Source organism: Haliotis rubra, unplaced genomic scaffold, assembly GCF_003918875.1.
Source record: "Haliotis rubra isolate DU_JTF1 unplaced genomic scaffold, ASM391887v1 Scf298, whole genome shotgun sequence".
Taxonomy (NCBI): Eukaryota; Metazoa; Mollusca; class Gastropoda; order Lepetellida; family Haliotidae; genus Haliotis; species Haliotis rubra.
Window position 1 is genome coordinate 108,223 of NW_025766966.1, and position 19,010 is coordinate 127,232.

The 19,010-nt window shown below is 41.0% G+C and overlaps 1 protein-coding gene across 1 annotated transcript; it reads left to right on the top strand.

The window, feature by feature from the left end:
• The first annotated feature begins 1,384 nt into the window (after positions 1–1,384).
• LOC124282325 (adenosine receptor A2b-like) lies at positions 1,385–17,670 on the top strand. The gene is made up of 2 exons (XM_046718292.1): positions 1,385–2,129; positions 16,399–17,670. Exons 1-2 carry the CDS (start codon positions 1,385–1,387, stop codon positions 16,638–16,640), a joined length of 987 nt encoding a protein of 328 aa, XP_046574248.1. The 3' UTR covers positions 16,641–17,670.
• Positions 17,671–19,010: the final 1,340 nt, after the last annotated feature.

Genomic DNA, 19,010 nt, shown 5'->3' on the forward strand with positions numbered 1-19,010 from the left:
GAGGAGTTTCATTCCTAAGGTGGTGCCACAACACTCGTTTCCGCCTCTAGATCACAACAGGGTTGTCCTCTATGTTCATAAAATTTGTGACTAAATTGTCTCCGTGTACAACTATTCTGGAAGCTGTAGAATAATGGGAGAAGATCAAATCAGCTATGTGTAAAGTCATGTTGAGAGAGTCAATATGTAATACTGTTTTGGAGGAATTATCTCAAACTAAACTGTACGTAAGTGATATAACTTCTAAATAACTAAAATAATGTGATATATTAAGTATTTTGATAAATCAGGCCAATGTTTTGACATATTCTGTAACCTGTTACTCCTGCAAATAAGGTGTTGCACACCACAAACCTTGAACCCCGCATTGGAACCCACAGCCATAGGTCTCTAACATGCCCAAGGGAAACATTTCTGCAGGGCGAGTTGCGGCGCCCTTGGCGATCTTGTCTTTAACCAACACTAAAATCACAGTAATACAGGTAATGAGAGATTCTTATGTTTCCTCCTCCTCTTTAGGTGCCCAATCATCAGTGCCTTCTTCAACAGAAGAAGAAAAACAGCCATTTGAAACCTTTCATTAGCTCTCCTTAATGCAATGGTCAAGTTCTTGTGAAAGGACATACTGACAATTTGATGAATTGGGCGGGCACAGTGCTTTCAACGATCGTTTTCCCCGTGTTAATCAATACACAGATTCATCACGAGGTAGGCACTTAGTTCTGGAGAACTGAACCAACTGAAACTGTTGCGTTGACAGTTCTGGAAAGGTTAAGGAGAACGGGCCTTCAGATTGACAAAAGCCCATGGCTTGTGCAAGTTTATTAGTTTGATTAACCTTCATGTGGGTAATGTAACTATTTAAATGCCTATATTCACAACTGATATAACTAAAGATGGTCCTCTTATTTAAATCTCACAATTTCGAATTTCGATGGGTTTATTCTAAAATGGTTTATGTTTAAAACTCATACACGAACAATGCTCTTGAACCAAACGCGAAACCCAATATTACCTCACTTAACATACAATAGTAACCCTATTAGGTCCAACAATGCCATAAGGGCTGTTAGTGCAGAAACTAGAAACACTAGAATGATGATTTCTATTGACAACTACATATAACTAACGATCTAAGTGCTCTATTGGTTTGACAGGCAGATGGCCACGAATGTCCGAGTGCGGATCTTTAATCACATTAGTACATTACTACTAATGACTTCACAACACACAATGAATAATCTCTTTCCAGGAAGTCGGTGCAAGTTGATAGGCTATTTTCTTCTGTGTTTTTGTCCGACATCACTGTAAAGATACATGGACGGTGGGTTCATAAGGTCAAAACATTCATTCTGTTGAGAGGCAGAGAGACGGAGGTTTCACCATGTCCAACACAACAGATGGATCTTCATTCATCCTTTTCTCAACATTTAATGATAAGAAAATAACACTTGTGACGTTTATTGTCAACATCATCATATTCATTATCGGGTTCTTGGCCTTGTCATTGAACGCTATCGTACTGGACACTCTGGTGAAGAGAGGGAATCTGGAACCGACGGATCTTGTGATGTGCCACCTTGCCGTCACCGACATGCTCACCGGGGTCCTTACAATCCACTCTGTCGTATACAACATCATCTACTTTCAAAACGACCTCGAATGCCTCATTCGCATTGGAGCAGTATTCATTTTTCTCTCAGGATCTGTCTACCACCTGGCCCTCCTGACAGTGGATAGGTTCGTGAAGATTGTCTTCCCCTACCGTTACCAGGATGTCATGACCAGGAAGTCCGTGTCCATCATGTCGGCGGCCATCTGGTTCTTCTCCGTCAACCTCGGCCTCCTTCCTTCCTATGGCTGGAGAGACTACCCGCCGCCATCAGAACCACTTTGTTCCTTTCTTGGTGTTTTGCACACAGGGTTTCTTCGGTTCGCTCTTGTGGTGTTTCTTCTTCCGGTTTTTGTAATCGCCATTCTGTATTCGAAGATCTTCTTGGTAGCCAGACGACACGCACGTGCTATTGCCGCCACGGACGTTGCTATTAGGAACGATTCCAGCAGCATGAAATTTACAAAGACCGTCGTTATTCTGATCGGAATATACCTCGTCTCATTTCTGCCAATGGGTATGTACCACTTCACCATGTGTAACCTCGTTGTAAGAGTGAGTGAGGGAGTAATGTTTAATGCCGCTTTGGACAGTATTACTTTACGGCGTGCCAGCATGGTGTGAGTGCAAGGTCATAAGTGTCGTAGGTCTGAGACGATCTTCGACCCCATAGTCCTTAGTATGTTCTGTTTGTGTTGTTGTTTCTCGTTTTGTTGTTGTTATGTTTTGTTTGTTGTTGAACACCGCTCAGCAATATTCCAGCCTTGTGGTGGCGGTCTGTAAATATACGAGTTTGGACCAGACAATCCAGTCATCAACAGCATGAGCATCGATCTACACAATTGGGATATGATGATATGCGTCAACCAAGTCAGCAAGCATGACCATCTGGTCTATAGCCCGTTGGTATTTTATAGTCCTGAACAGTGTTAAAGCCTTTTAGAGTTACATGTTAGTTGTAAAATGTATATCTGTAACATTCTAGTTGTTGTATTGTCATTTGGTGACTGGTATAAGCTTACTTTATATATAACCCGTGAGATCCGGGTTAGAATTGACCTTCATTAAGCCGTGCTTGTCGTAAGAGGCGCTTACCGGGAGCGGGTGGTCAGGCTCGATGACTTGGTTGACTCATGTCATCGTATCTCAATTGCGTAGATCGAGGCTCACTTACTTTACATATTGCCAATGTATGAATTGTTTTAGTCACAGTATAGCCGATGTGATTATAACTCAACTCACTCACTCACTCAGTCCTGAAGGCGTTTCTCACTTTCTCACAGAGCATGGGTTTGGTGCTTACTCGAACCCAGTTGGTCTTAAGTGAGTGAGTGAGTTGATATTTAACGTCACATCGGCAATATCTCAACGAGAACAATGTATATGTTGATAAAGAATACATTCAGACTACAAATACCTATCGACAATGGACAGTAAAATAAATGGAATAGCACAGATTTTGACTTTAAAAAGCATTTTAGCACAAAAAGACATCACTATACAAAATCGACTCAATATGAATACGTGTTACAGATGGCCAGACACTGGAAGATCGCCATACCATGGACAAAGGGATATACAGTAACTTTGTTAACGTAAGAGATGACTATCGATAGCAAATTTGGCGGAATCATAACCATTGTTAACCAAATAACGAAGTGAAATATACGTTTATGTCACAAATGACGATTTAGAGGGGGGGGGGGGGGGTGTTTGCACGCACACACTCACACCTCCAACTTCTACTTCCGCCTCTAAATTATTACATAAATATTTTAATCAATGACCGGTAGATTTGGACAGAATACATTATTTGCCACCAAACAATATGTCAGCACAGTTACTGTGTCGCACACATACTAGTTATAGAAATCGTGCAACACCCGCGCAACCACTCACTCACTCAAAATTGCTATATCGACCCCTGATGGGGACACATGATATGTTACGAGACGCCCAAGCCAATCTATATAGCAAACCATGCTTCGGTTCATTTAAACCTTGTACAATCCTGGCAAAGAAGCGCAAGGTGCTTTCAGTTAATTCCAGGTCTTTACCATGGCGAGTTGGTAGTAGTTCATAAAAACTCGTTGTTAAGATCGTTCTTTTCCATATCTTAATACTTGCATACTGCAAATCCCTACTGTTTAGACCAATAAAGAGGAGGGAATTAACAGTGCGCCTTGCTTTAGTACAGCTCTCCTCAATATATAGTTTAAAAGGAAGATTACTTTGGAGAACAATACCCCCGTACTTTACACTATCAGAAAGGGTTAGGCCATAATGCCCAGAGTGATAAGCATGCGTATGCATTAGATGCTTCTTTTTATGAAACACCACAATGTTACTTGTTGATGCATTACAGGTTAATCGCCATTTGGATGCGTAATCAATGACTGTGTCTTAAGCTAGCTGTAGACCTTTAGGACTGTATTAACTAATAAGTGTAGTATCATCAGCAAGTAATACACATGGCAATCTAACGTTTCATCGATACCCATAGAGGCCACACACAATACTGACTTTGGGGTATCTTAATGGTACCATTTTGGGTGAGTTTGGTTGTGTGGACTCTAAATGTGATCCCCCAAAATGTGTTAAACATAATTGTCAAGTTTGAACTCAATCTTCCGTATTCATTGTTAATTAGAGTGAATTAAATGTGAGCTTTAAGAAACCGCTATCGGTGCGACATTTTTCTTGTGGTTCAGTATATTTCCTGACAGTACAACACCATCTCCAGCTGTAGTGGCAATATCTAAAGCCAAAAGCGTGTAGTAGCTGCATCGAAAAAATTAACTCTTGTGCTTTAGAATCAAGTCTTTCGCACAAATTGAGTATTCTGTCGTGTGAAGAGTATAGACTGCATACATGGCTTCCAATGCATATCACGCACATGGTGCTGGATTTGCTTCTCGCCAGCCTTGTAATATGCAAATATCAAACAGGATTCTCTAACACTGGCAAAGATGTTGGACGAAGTTGAAATTATATGGTTCCGGGACCCATAAAGCAGGATAACCACGCCTTTATCCGTGCTTTTTGCCTCTCGTATATATATTACAAGTTGACGCTCTACAGTGGAGTGGGGTAGGGTTGCTTGCTGACGCATTATCATTCCTGTTCAAGGCGTGCAACATTAATCATTAATCAGCCATACAGACCGGGAATTTCTTTGCGGTGGAGTAGGTATCGCGTTACATGCTGTTGATACCATTACTGCACTGCAATAGATCTCAAAACTGATATACGTGAGCTGATACGCCTGGTCTGTTAATCTTAGACTGCGTGGTGTAAAGATGTGACGTTACTTGCCAAACATAGCGCTACCTACTAAGAACGCCAAACAAACACACGAAGACCTTATTAGAAAGCAAAGAGACCATGACAAAATGAACGACAGCGGAGATTTGTACTTGGCGAAGATATGTTAGAAGGATAATCACCATTTTCGATCGATCGCACTCCCTTGGGCACTTGCCGTCAGATCGTTTCTGAAGGCATCGCACGTACAATTACGTCTTTGTTATCACAACGGACTTGCAAAATGGAAATAAATAATCAACATGTTGGGCATAACACATTGAAGAATTAACCGTCTAGTCCAAAAATCACGACTATCACCGCTTGAGATGGTTGAAGAATTAACCTGGGTTTTGACCACTTCCTCAAACTTGTTTTGAAAACCACGTGGTGCTTGGACGTGTTCGGGATATCATGTAAGTCAGTAGTAGCGACAAAACCCTTTCCACATCCATAAGAAATCTCTGCTAACAGCAGAATCGATTTTACAACTGTGACTATATTGTCACAACTGTGTACATATTTGTTTCAACAGTTTTACAGCTGTACTATGTTGTTTGTAAACACATAGAGTCTGGTCTTGACAATCCAACAACCTTTATAGCCGTAGGTAATTGATTTGGTACATTATTTACAGCCATTCCTCGAGGATCTACTGTAATTGAGAGAAAATTATCTTCCTTGGGGCGGGGCAGAGATCGACAAATGTAGATGTGACCGACGTTACGGGGGCGGGGCAGAGATCGGCAAATGTAGATATTACCTATGTTTCTAAGGGCGGGGCAGAGATCGACAAATGTAGACGTGACCTACGTTTCTTAGGGCGGGGCAGAGATCGACAAATGTAGATGTGACCTACGTTTCTTAGGGCGGGGCAGAGATCGGCAAATGTAGACGTGACCTACGTTTCGTGTTAATTGACGGTGAAGGTTTACCCTTTTTTGCGTGTATTTGAGATACTGTTTGAAGACATATGTAAGAGAAGGCATGTTAGAGCTTTCTACAAGAAGTAGCTTATGCCATATTATCGTTGTTATATTGAACTGTACCTAGACAACATGATGGTATATATGCTGAATAGTCCTTTGGAGTATATTCGACATACTTTGAACTGACAGTGAAGGTAAAATTGTCGCTCAACGTCAAACACACGAAAAACGTTCACAAGTAGGATGCAATTCAGAAGTCACTTCTGGGCATAGACGGTGTGAGGTGCTCGTGTCAAGATTACGAGACTTCTTAAGGTACATGTAGCTGTTTTGATGTGTACAGATCATACTGAGAAAACAACATGTGAAATGTTGGTCATCTTAATGGATAACGTCTACGCAAAATTTAGGGGTAAAACTTTCAGACAAGAAATAGGCACCATTAAGCTCCCTTCCTTCCTGATCGGTTTCTCTATGCATATAGGTCGGAATTTCTCAGGCTGGCAAATCAAAACCATGTTACTTGGCCAACAAGATTAGCTTCAGGTGTATCGAGGACCTGTTATCCCATACTCAATTCTTCCTTCATGTCGAGCAATGTTCCAACAGCTCCAGCCTTTGAACCCGTGAAGGTCCGGGTTAGAATGAACCTTCAGTAACCCATGCTTGTCGTAAGAGGCGACTAACGTGATCGGGTGGTCAGGCTCACTGGCTTGGTTGACACATGTCATTGACTCCCAGTTGCGCAGATTGAGGCTCATGCTGTTGATCACTGGATTGTCTGGTCCAGACTAGATTATTTACAGACTGCCGCAATATAGCTGGAATATTGCTGAGCGTGTCGTTAAACTAAACTCACTCACTCCAGCCTTTGATGTTACATTTCACAGCGTTTGAGATACAATAGAGCAGGGATCTTTTTTTTAATAATTTGAAGAGATCTATAATACTTTAGCTCAGAAGTTGCTCGATCAAGGTTACAACATTCAAGGCCCCAGTAAGGCTTTAAAAGGTTTTATGGTAGACACGTGAAAGACATTTCCAAATATGACGCATCAGTAGCACACATTATACAATTCCCCACATGGAGTTGTTCAATACGTTCGCGTGTAAGGTAAGCAATTGATTTGCTTTTCACGGCGGGTGCAACCGGTTGGGTTGAATGCGCTTACCTTATCGGGAACACCTGTATCATTACTATTTAATGTGATTCATAAACACATGCTCACGATATGTATAGTCGAATCGAACAGTCAGCTCTGCTTTTAGTAGAAATTTCTTATGGATTTTGGAATGGAGTAGGTTATTTAGATTCACATAGCCAATTTGTAAATTTGACAGCATCCGAGATCAAAGTTAAGCAAAAATAGATATTGGCGATGTCAGAATGATTCATTATTCATTTAAAAGTGGTTGGGCATTGGTGGTTGCCTCTGATTGGTTACCTTAAGGCTGCTGAACAACGTAGCATGGCAACATCCAGACACTTATGGCAGTGTTCGAATTCTTTATCGTCAAGCAAAGTGATGACCGTTTCGCTGAAAATACATGTACAGATACGGGTAATGACTTCGATTCATGGGGGTAGCCTAGTGTTTGAAGCGTTCGCTCGTCACGCCGAAGACCCGGTTCCGATTCCTCACATGGGTACTATGTGAGAAGCCCATTTCTGGTGCCCCCGCTGTGATATTGCTGAAATAGTGCTAAAAGCGGCGTAAAACTAAACTCACTCACTTCCATTCACCTTCAAAAATTCAATATATCAACACTATTTCGAAAGAAACATCATCCATATACATTTCCTTGTCCATCACGCAGGAAAGACTGTCCAAAGTGGTTTTGTTGTTTGTTCCCAGCTTACAGACACCTGTAAAGGTTTCCGTCATACATCATTTTATTTCAAACTAGTCTCCACTCAGTGGATCACTGAAAGTAACTTGAAAAAGCCATGTGATGCTTAATTAAATGAATACAAATTAAGTCGACTTTATACATCTCCCCGTGAAGATCCGGGTTAGAATTGATTTTCAGTAACCCATGCTTGTCGTAAGAGGCGACTAACGGGATCGGGTGGTCAGGCTCGCTGACTTGGTTGACACATGTCATCGGTTCCCAATTGCGTAGATCGAGGCTCATGCTGTTGATCACTGGATTGTCTGGTCCAGACTCGATTATTTACAGACCTCCGCCATATAGCTGGAATATTGCTGAGTGCGACGTAAAACTAAACTCACTCACTCACCTACTTAATATACTAAATGTATGAATTGTTTTAGTAACAGTATGGCCGATGTGACTATAACTCATAACTCATAACTCACTCACTCACTCACTCACTCACTCAGGCGTTTATGTCGCTTTTAAGAACTGTAATCTGATGGGACGGTTTTGTCCTTTACAAATTTTAGATTTCACTATTTGCCTGCTAGAGTTAATGGGGTATTAATATGGGCTCTGACTGTACACCGCGCTCATGATATCTCTAATCATGTAATAGATACCTGTTTTGCTTCAGTAACTTCCTGTATATTATTGTATTTCCGAGACCGAAGAAAGGTTCCTTCGGGTATACACGGATATGAAAAGAGATGTGTATAGTACTTACTGAACATAAAGACATATGGTAACAGGTGGCACACAACAAACTTACACACTATAAAATACATCAGAATACTATACATGCATTAGTGGAGGTACTACTTACATGAGTTTCCGATACCATTTCCAACTACACACTGTTAAATGCTCTTTTTATGCCGTCTCGTGGGAATACAAGGCATATAAAACAAATGCGATGGCGAATCGGATGCAATAACACCGGAACCCCAGAACAAGACTTGTTAGTACTGGTCGCAGGCAGCGGTTAATGGCTCCCATCATTGTTGCTCTGGACAGACATATCATGGAAGTGATGCGTCATTTATGTGGCAAGCCTGGCCAATATGTCAACAGTCACGGGATCTTTGTGCCAAGGCACGTTTATAGTGTAAACCTGAGAAGTTGTGAACTATTCATGCAGCCAACATTCTGAGACAAAAGATCACGAAGACCTCAATACTCAGTGACATGTCATTACCAAATATTCAATTAATATAGGAGTGTTTTGTTCCAATCACATCGTGGTGTCCAGTGCACCTGTGCATCCTTAAGAAACCAAGAACCGACGCTGAGCAGCTGGTTACCACCAGTGTATATCCTCTCCTTCCAGCATACAGCTGAGAAATCTGGATGACATCCTTGATAACCGAAGGAGACGCTGGTTGAAGTGTTCACTTAGCATGCTGAATGGCCCGGGTTTGATTCCTGACATGGATAAACTGTATGAAGTAGTTGCTGGTGTCCCCTGTCGGGATGTCGCTGGAATAGTGTTGACAGTGGCATGAAACCACTCAACAGGCTAACAATTTGTGGCACTTTTGAAGTGATCTTTCATTATTGTGTCCTGAATAACCACAGTACCACGAGTTAAGTGCAGAATAGTGCATGTTCTTAATTGACATCCTCGGGTCCATTTTTAACCTTTTCATAAATATTGACTTCTGTTTGCCTCGGTCTCGTCAAGCGGATCAAATTCAGATGTTGTGTTATCAATAACAATTAATTTTTAACTCATCAACCAATTTTACGTTCAATGTTCAGAGAGTTGTTTCATGTTAGTGAAGTGTTTTGATGAATTGTTCCAAGAAACATTTGTGATTCATTCAGGATGTGAACAGGAATTTCAAACTTCCAGATAGGAGAAAAATCATTGTATTTACATAATCATTCGACGTGGCCATTCATTCCTAGCCAGAATATCAATACGATCTTCATATCACAAAATGGAATTGATTTCCGCTGCATTCTGCAAGATCGTGCTTGACATCACATGACTTTACGTTGCGCCTTCTCTGACTTATAACCACTGGGTTAATGATGAAGCTTGGTGTAAAGTGCTTTGTCGTAATCCTTTTGTGTCGTAATGCGAGATATCGATTCACTCCATTATATTTATTTATACACGAGATTTATGATATTGTCAAAACTACGTTTATCATAAACATTCTGGTGGAAAATCTCGGTCTCCTGTGACATTTATGTTCCTGTATTGTTGATTCATTTCATTGACATCTTTATGTTCAGATTCCATTAAAATCCAAAAGAGATCATCTTACAGCAAACCGATCTGTTCCAGTGATATCAGTGTGTTGAGTGAGTTAACAGGAGAGTGTGGACAAAGACAAGCTCATTTTTATGATGGCTGATGCAAATATTACGTCAGGAGTCTTGTTTATGACACTCCACGGCAAGGAGATCACAATGGTTAGTCTTGGCATAAACATAGTTATATTCTTAGTGGGATTCCTTTCCCTATCTCTGAATGCAATTATTGTGGACAGTTTGGTGAAGAGAACTGCTCTGGAGGCCACGGATCTGGTGATGTGCCATCTTGCCGTCACCGACATGCTCACAGGGGTCCTTGTCATTCACACAGTTGGGTACAACATCATCAATTTTCAGAGTGCTACAGAATGTCTGATTCGTCTTGGCGTCGTATTCACCTTCGTGTGTTGCTCTGTCTATCATCTGGCCCTCCTGACAGTGGATAGGTTCGTGAAGATTGTCTTCCCCTACCGTTACCAGGATGTCATCACCCGGAAGTCCGTGTCCATCATGTCGGCTGTCATTTGGGTCTTCTCCGTCAACCTCGGTCTCATCCCGGCCTACGGCTGGAGGGATACACCAGCACCTTCAGAACCTGCATGTTCTCTGCTTGGAGTCTTAACGGCAGGATACATACAGATGGGACTGTTTTTCAACTTCTTACCACTTGTCGTAATTTGCGTCCTGTACATGAAGATATTTCTGGTCGCCAGGAGACATTCCCGCGCGATCGCAGCTACTGACGTCACAGGGAACAAGAACTCTGGGAGCATGAAGTTCACCAAAACAGTGGTTATCCTGATTGGAGCTTACATCGTCTCGTTTTCACCTCTAGGTAAGACAAGTGGTTTTCACCCATATTCATAGCTTCCCTACTTTAGATGTCTGAAAATGGATCAACCACCAAGACTAAATTCAGTTCGACAAAACTTAACTTGATTGAGATTTGAACATTTAAATAGTATGTTATGTTTACATGACCATCGTCTGAACCTACATCATCTCGTATTAGCTCTTAGTAATGAGACCTCGACCCACAGATACAGCAGTACAACATCATGAATGTTCTGATATACTGTATTATTCGTATGTGTCAAGCCTGGCCAATAGATCAACAGACACAGGATCTATGTTCAAAGGCATATTTACAGTGTAGTCCTGAGGATATTCCGTTGTCAAATATTCAAGCTTCGTGTCAAAAGTGAATAAGTAAGAGTAAAACTTGACGTCGACCAGCACTGAAAGGAAAAGGGTTATATGATGTGCAGTAGAAGTTATTTCAGTTATTCTTTCGATAGAAGATACCACTAAAGCATTGAAACTGGTAACACATCCGCTCTTTGTCATATGAACATTTTCAACGTATAGGTTGCTGTAGTTAGTATCATGGGTTTTTTTTAAATCTTACGGATGCTGATTGAAACAACCGCTATAGGACCTTAGTTTCACGATTTAACGACAAGATATGCATGTATGGACAAGATCTGCACGAGGTACTTAAAACTGTGCTTTGGATATATCGTATGAAAATCATTGCTCAGAAATTCTGAGCACAATATCATTTGCTTATATGAATCACAGCCACTGAACACTGAACTCTCAACGACGTCGTTTTGGTGATGACCAAAGAGTTAGACATATACGTAAGCAACTTGTTCACAACATTATGAACAAGCAAATTGTATACATGAAGGATTTTTGAGTTTATACAATTGACGAGGTTCATGTACAGTACGTTGAGTAGATTGGAATTGGGTCACCACAACGTCACTGTGCAGACGTCTTCGATGTCAGCCAATATGTGTGATCAAAAGGGCATGGAGTCAGTAACAGACCTTTGGATCAGCTACCTGGTGACATGTGGGTGTAGACACCGTTTCACCACACAGCAGGGAGACGTCATCACTTCCTGTCTGACGAACCCTTAGACTTTTCAAATGACTTTTGTTCATTAAACATGTCTTCACGCAATACTGTTATTGGCTATTTAACAGATGCGCATAATTTGACATACTACCTTTGTGATCCTTAACAAACTTTGAATAGTGTACATCTCGATTGGGCGAAAAGGGGCTCTTATGTACGAAGTTCATTGTCATCCTGAACGTGATGTGTAATCGTGACCGCCTAACTGATCAATTCCCACATGTTTCCTGGGCCGTTGAGGGAGTCCATCGTAAAACTTTACGTTACCGATGTTTATCAGGGTTTTTTTCGAATTAGTGAATCGGGTGGTTAGGCTCGTGACGGGTTTTACATCCAAAACAAGTAGTATGGATCACTGATCAGAGATCAGGTTATTGTGAAACCATACCTACTCTTACTGCACAACAAACCAGGGAACGCGTGTAAAAAAATCTAACTATTTCACCGGCGAGATGGAAGATAGTGTGTTTACCGTCGGAGTAATGAACGTTTTGCCCCTAATTGCATTCGACAGGTCGACAGATTCAGTGGAGAATGTGTCATGGCGGTGCGGTATCCAGCCAGAGGCGTAGCTACCATTATAAAAAAAAGCCCGGGCTTACACGTGATTTTGAAAGTGAAAGTTTGGCAAGCCCTCAATACTAACTAAATATAAGATTTGAAACCTATCGGGCTTACACGAAGAAATTGGCTTGCTACGCGCCTGCCAGCACACAAAGATCTGATTAAGTGGTGGTTCAGGGGAATTTGACAGCAAATCTGTACATCAACGAAGTCCTTGGACGTCTAATGCTTCCGATTATGGGGTATCCTCCCATTTGTCACACAGCTAATCCCCTGCCTGTTACCTCTTAATGAAATTGGAATGGCCCATAAAATAAATAACAGAACAGAACAGAACGTTATTACACTCAGGCCGATATCATCGGCAGATCGGCATATAAGGTACAAATGACAATAAATGATAATATTATGGTAGTAGTATAATGGTAGTTAGCCGGAAAATTTTACAATTTGCATGATATATTTACAGAATGCTCTGAGATTTTCATAACAGATACCTTTTACAAGTAAAGAGTGATTTAAATTTTAACATATTTAGAGAATATGTTTGACCCTTTTTGGAATTTTCAATCTCTGGGCTCCAGATTTGAATTGAATGAGCTGTATTTTTTATCCAGGGAGATTAAATAGGAGACTGTGAAAGCCATACATAACCAATGTTATTAAAAATATTCTCTGTACATGAAATCCAGCTACAGTTGTGAATACCTTCATTATGAAGATTATATACAATAGAGCAAAATATTAAAACTGTTTGTAAATAATTTAGACCAAGAAGTTAACATAAGAGTTTTAACATCAAAAGATACTGGGACTCTACCAAATTCACCATAAAGCATATACAACCGGGTCCTTTTCTTTAATACTTTTCTCATATAACATATATGTAATTTTCAATTTGTTTTGATTTAACATATCCCCAAATTTCACAACGATACAACAAAATTGGTTTCACCATTGAATCAAAGAGATATAGTTGACATTGTATTGATAAGTTTAACATACGACAAAATACATGGCTTTAGAAGCTTGTTGACAAAGATTTGATATAGATAATCTGAAAGAACATTTTCTATCAAAAATAACTCCAAAATATTTGTACACAATATCAGTTTTCCTTAGGTTCAACTAACTGGTTGAAATATCCAGTTGGGACATTCCCATTTATATTTGGGTGTTGCCCTAATTAATCTCTAGTCCAGTGTCTGACAATTGGGATGTCTAACTAATGATAGTAAACCGATTAGGGACCGACAGAGGGAGTTGTTAGAGCATGACAACGCTACTTCACGGTCCGCTACCTTGCCAACGAATTCTAACGTCAATGTCTTGCCATGGCCTTGCCGATCATCAGATCTAAACCCGATAGAACACATATGGGATGAACTCGATCGACGTGTACGTCAACGTCAAAACTTCCAAAAGTGACCATCGCATTGCAGGAAGAGTGGGGAAGAATTTCGCAAGATCGACTTCCTCGACTTATCCAGTCTGCCGAGACGGTGCCGAGAAGCAATTGCTGACAATGGTGGCCATACAAAGTACTGACTTTGACGCCATCTTGTGGACTCAAGTAAACAGAAACACAGATAAAAACTGTTGTTGTGTTGGCGAACTCTTTGTCTATAGACGTGTAAATTTTCACCATTTTGCCATTAAAATTACATGAAATAATTGCTCTTAAACTAGCGCAATATATTCTTCTAAAATGTCTTATGCGTTCCTTTTTTTTGAAGAGTGTATGTCATCGATATGCTTGATGTTCATCGTTTGGCCGAAGTACCTTTTTGATGATGTCAAATTCGTATGCATAAAGAAACAGATCATCAAGGGGGAGAGTTAGTGCCCATTGGGAAGTCATTATGTCACAGTCATCTGCTTATGTGGTGTGTACTGTTGGGTGTGTTAGAATTATGTATTTTCAATGCAATATATTTGAAGAATAAGATTATCCTCGTGCCACCTCATGACTGACGTCCATAAAAATAACACGTTGATATATACTAGGCAGTAAAAGAAACGTCAGTTTGGAATTTTCCTTCGCAAAAACGGATTACTGTAAACTCATTTAATGTTTTGATTGTATATTTTTGATAACATCTCCAACTTTACCTGAGCAAAGACATTCCTTCCCAAACTCAGAATGGAACCCAGAAAATGGTCTCAAAAACGCAACCTGATCTCGGAGATGGTACGGTGTTCTCCATGTGTTTCATGCAACTCATGCTGCACGTGCTGTTCACAAGGACCAACCCTATAAAATGCACCCCCAAACCAGGTTGAAACATTCACATTACAACGTCAGCAGGATGCCGCGACTCACGACAGCTCAGAAGAACCAGGCGCTAGGAAGACTTGAAGCTGGCCACACCGCACAAGCCGTTGCCAATCACTTCCAGGTCAACGTTTGGACCAACTACAGGCTGCAGCAACGTTTCCGGGTCACCAACACCACAAATAATCGCCCCGTACTGGCAGACCAAAGGTGACCACAAGACGAAAAGACCGCCATGTTGTGCGACAGCATGTACAGAATCCCTTCATGCAGGCATCCGAAACAGCACGCCAGACAGTGGGAACACACGGAAGACCAATCAGTACTGATACAGTACGCCGACGTCTTAACAGCGGGAACCTCCATTCCCGTAGACCTTAGCGTGGACCTATCCTCACCCCTCGACATCGGCGTGAACGTCTAGAGTTTGCCCTGCAACACCAAAACTGGTGATAAAGGCAATACAGAACTGTTCTGTTCACAGATGAGAGTCGGTACTGCGTATCAACTGCAGATGGCAGAACAAGAATATGGCGACGACGTGGCCAGCGTTACTCAGACCAATCTCTTCTGGAAAGAGACTCATGGGGAGGTGCAAGCATCATGGTATGGGGTGGAATAGGCCTGAACCAGAGAGTGGGTCCTGTGGTGTTGCAGAACCTTGGTCCAGGGAGAGGAGGCGGCATCACAGCGGTGCGCTACATCGACCAAGCTCTCAGACCCCACGTCATACCACATTTCGCGCGTCACCGGAACAGTCTACAGTTATCCGTTTCTGCGAAGGAAAATTCCAAACTGACGTTTCTTTTGCTGCTTAGTATATATTGGAAATAGTTACTTATGTTCTTGCGTGTGGATGGCATATGGTTACTTGTTTTTAATACAAATATTTAATATTCTAGTTATTTTACTATCCTTTCTTGGCAGATATTTATATCGTTTAAGTTTATTTAGTTAATATTGCTTTCATAGTCATAAAATGTCATAATATTGTCGATATTAACTCACTCACACACTTTATTGGAAATATTTAAGGAATGCACATTAAAATCAATCTTCAGTTATCAATATTATTTTGTTTTCTATTTGTGACCGGTTTGAAGCACATGGGCCTAAAATGAGAAAGTCTGATCATATCGTTTACGATTTAAATAAGCAACCGTATCACCGGTATTCATCACCGTCAATCTCAACGTTTGATGCTGTTGCAGATACAACCGGAACATCTCGTAGCATGTGGTTTTCCTCTTTACGGAAGTATAATGTCAAAAATAACAGTTTTGTATTTAGAGTAAACACATAAACTGCTTTCTCTGACAGCATGGTGTTTTAAACTTTGAATACTACAGATGATTCTGTTGCAGCTCTTAGTGATGGCATTTTTGTTCTAACATTGGAATACTACAGATGATTCTGTTGCAGCTCTTAGTGATGGCATTTTTGTTCTAACATTGGAATACTACAGATGATTCTGTTGCAGTTCTGACTAATGGCATTTTTTTTAACGTTTTAATACTACAAATGGTTCTGTTGCAGCTCTGAGAGTATTTTTGTTCTAACGTTGGAATACTACAGATGATTCTGTTGCAGCTCTGATTGATGACATTTTTATCTGGAATACTACAGATGATTATTATTTGTTGCAGCTATGATAGCCTTGGTGTACACGTTTGGAGGATTTCACGAAATGTCTGCAACAGATGTTGGTGACTACATCGTTTACGCCAGCGTCCTGACGTTCGCAAACTCCCTCGTCAACCCCATCATCTACGCTTTCAAGTTGCCGCCAGTCAGGAGGAGACTACTCCGCTTTCTTGGCAAGAGCAACAACTCTTCAAATCCAACCACTAGTGGAACCGTACAGACAATTGCCACCGATATGGATTAAAGGGAATCGATGTTTATTTCGAAACAAAAGACAGTGTGTAGAACGAAATGAACAATGCTACAGATCATTGACTAATATTTCCTTAAAACGGCTTTGAAACTCAATGTTTGGATTATATTACCTGCTTTGTGGCAGTTTATCAGCCATGAAATGAATAACAATTAAACTTGTCAGTTTTTGACTGATGACTCATCACCTTCAATTATTATGCATTTATTCCGCGTATGTAACACATTAAAATACCGTGCAGTACTACTAAGTAAATGGTAAGAGATAGACTTTCGCAAAATTAACAGTGGTACGTTGTTGGCATGCACGACACCGGGATGTCCTGTCGCAACATCGGTACAAACTTGAACATTAACCACACGGTTATTCATTCGGTGTGTGACGGACCATGTGGACAATGATGAAGGGAAGACCTGGAAGACCTGTGACAGTGATGACCGAATCCTAGTTCCTCTTGCAAGACCCAATCCAATGACCTATGAACTGCACCGGCAGTGGAGAGTGGGAGTGAGACTCTCCACCAGTCTCATTAGATGCTTGCTCCAAGTATGTGTCGCTTGTGACCAGATCTTCATGATCAAAGGGGGGCTGAAGATATGAAAATCGGAAGGCTCCGGGAGATTTGTTTGCAGATACTTGGTGCTTGGGTGAACTCACATGAAAATGTATGCCAAGTTTAAATGTTTATTATTACTGTTTATTGAATGTATAGTACGTGTCAAGAAGTTTGTTTTGAGTGCACGCTTGTGAAAAATGCGTTGAATATGTTATTGAAAGACGAGCACTTGTAATGTATGCACATCGAGTCCATTGTTTAGTAAGTTGATGTACGTTTCATAGAGCATAATGATAAAGGCATTTGAAGTCAGTTTAAAGTGTACTACAAGCGCCCACAGGGTTTGCTATTTTCTTTACTGTACTTCAAATTCTGTATTTCTTTCCTTGTATTACTTAGTCTTAGCAGGTCTGAATTTGAACAAATGCATATTTCTATATCTGTTATATGAATACTTTTTCTTTACATCTTGTTGTTCGTACATTTCCGTTTATGTCGGAGATTATTGCCTATTGAGTGAGTGAGTTGGGTTTTACGCCTCTTTCAGCAATATTCCAGCAATGTCACGGCGGCGGACACCAGAAATGGGCTTCACACATTGTGCCCATGTGGGGAATGGACTCCGGGTCTTCGGCTTGACGAGCGAACGCTTTCACCACTAGGCTACCCCACCGTCCATCAATTGTTTTAACTTTGTTGAAAATACAACATATTAACGAAGAATATGCTTTGTGTTTGTGTTAAGAAATACGGATAACCGTTTATAACAAGAACTGAGTAGTCTGCACACCAAGCACCCGCTAGTTGGGACGCGGGTTAAAATGGCCCGTAGCGACGCGACCACTGTTTTGCCTGTCCAATAATCTATCATATATAGCCCGCTTTTGAAGTGGAATAGTGTTGTATTAGAGCAATCAACATAATTATTAACACTTCATCACCATAATTAAGACATGGAAACCATATATTTACATGAAATACGCAGCCCCTCTAAATCGGAGAACCTTACAATCACAAAACTATGCGTGACGCTCCCGCCACCGGCAAGTGTAATGTGGACCGCGACTCGGCACTGGTTTCCTGTGATTTGTTTGATTTGGCCGCATCCAGCAATATTTCAGCTATATGGCGGCGGTTTGTAAATAATCGAGTCATGAGCATCGGTCTACGCAATTCGGATGCAATGACATGTGTCAACCAAGTAAGCGAGCATGACCACCCAATCCCGTTAGTCTCCTCTTACGACAAGCATGGTTGCTTAACCCGGATCTTCACGGGTTACTGGTAACTGACGACAATCCAATTCCATTGGATCTGGTTAAATTTGACAGGTATGCTTACCCATGGTAACTAAAAGGTAACATTTCTAGGTGAAGGCATGTGTTACGAATCAGACAAACCATCCTTCAGACAATCCTCTTATCTGTAGCAACTGCTGTGGCAACAGTCCCTATTCACCAAAGGGATACCCTACTTGGAAACAAGAATTCTACATTTCGCCCGTAGGACATGGACGTTATATCTTTTTGAGAAGCAAAGAAGCCTCACTCAGTGACAGCCAGGACCGATAAATTCTTCTTTTGTTCTCTGCGGATATCCAAGCCTAAACATGTAATTCAGTTGGTTGTGAGGCCAACTGCACCAGGGCAAACACTGCTGTACTTTGTTATGTACTGCAGTCCACGTTAGGCTCACACAAACGACCTCTCATTCACAAACAGTCTCCATATCAAACACTTATTCAATCACTCATATCTTGGATTTATCTTGGATTTATCTTTATTTCAGAAACAATAACCTGCAAA

Coding starts and splice junctions, on each gene's coding strand:
- LOC124282325 (XM_046718292.1), top strand. CDS start 1,385: ATGTCCAACACAACAGATGGATCTTCATTCATCCTTTTCTCAACATTT. Junction 2,130..16,398: donor CGTCTCATTTCTGCCAATGG/GTATGTACCACT, acceptor TATTTGTTGCAG/CTATGATAGCCTTGGTGTAC.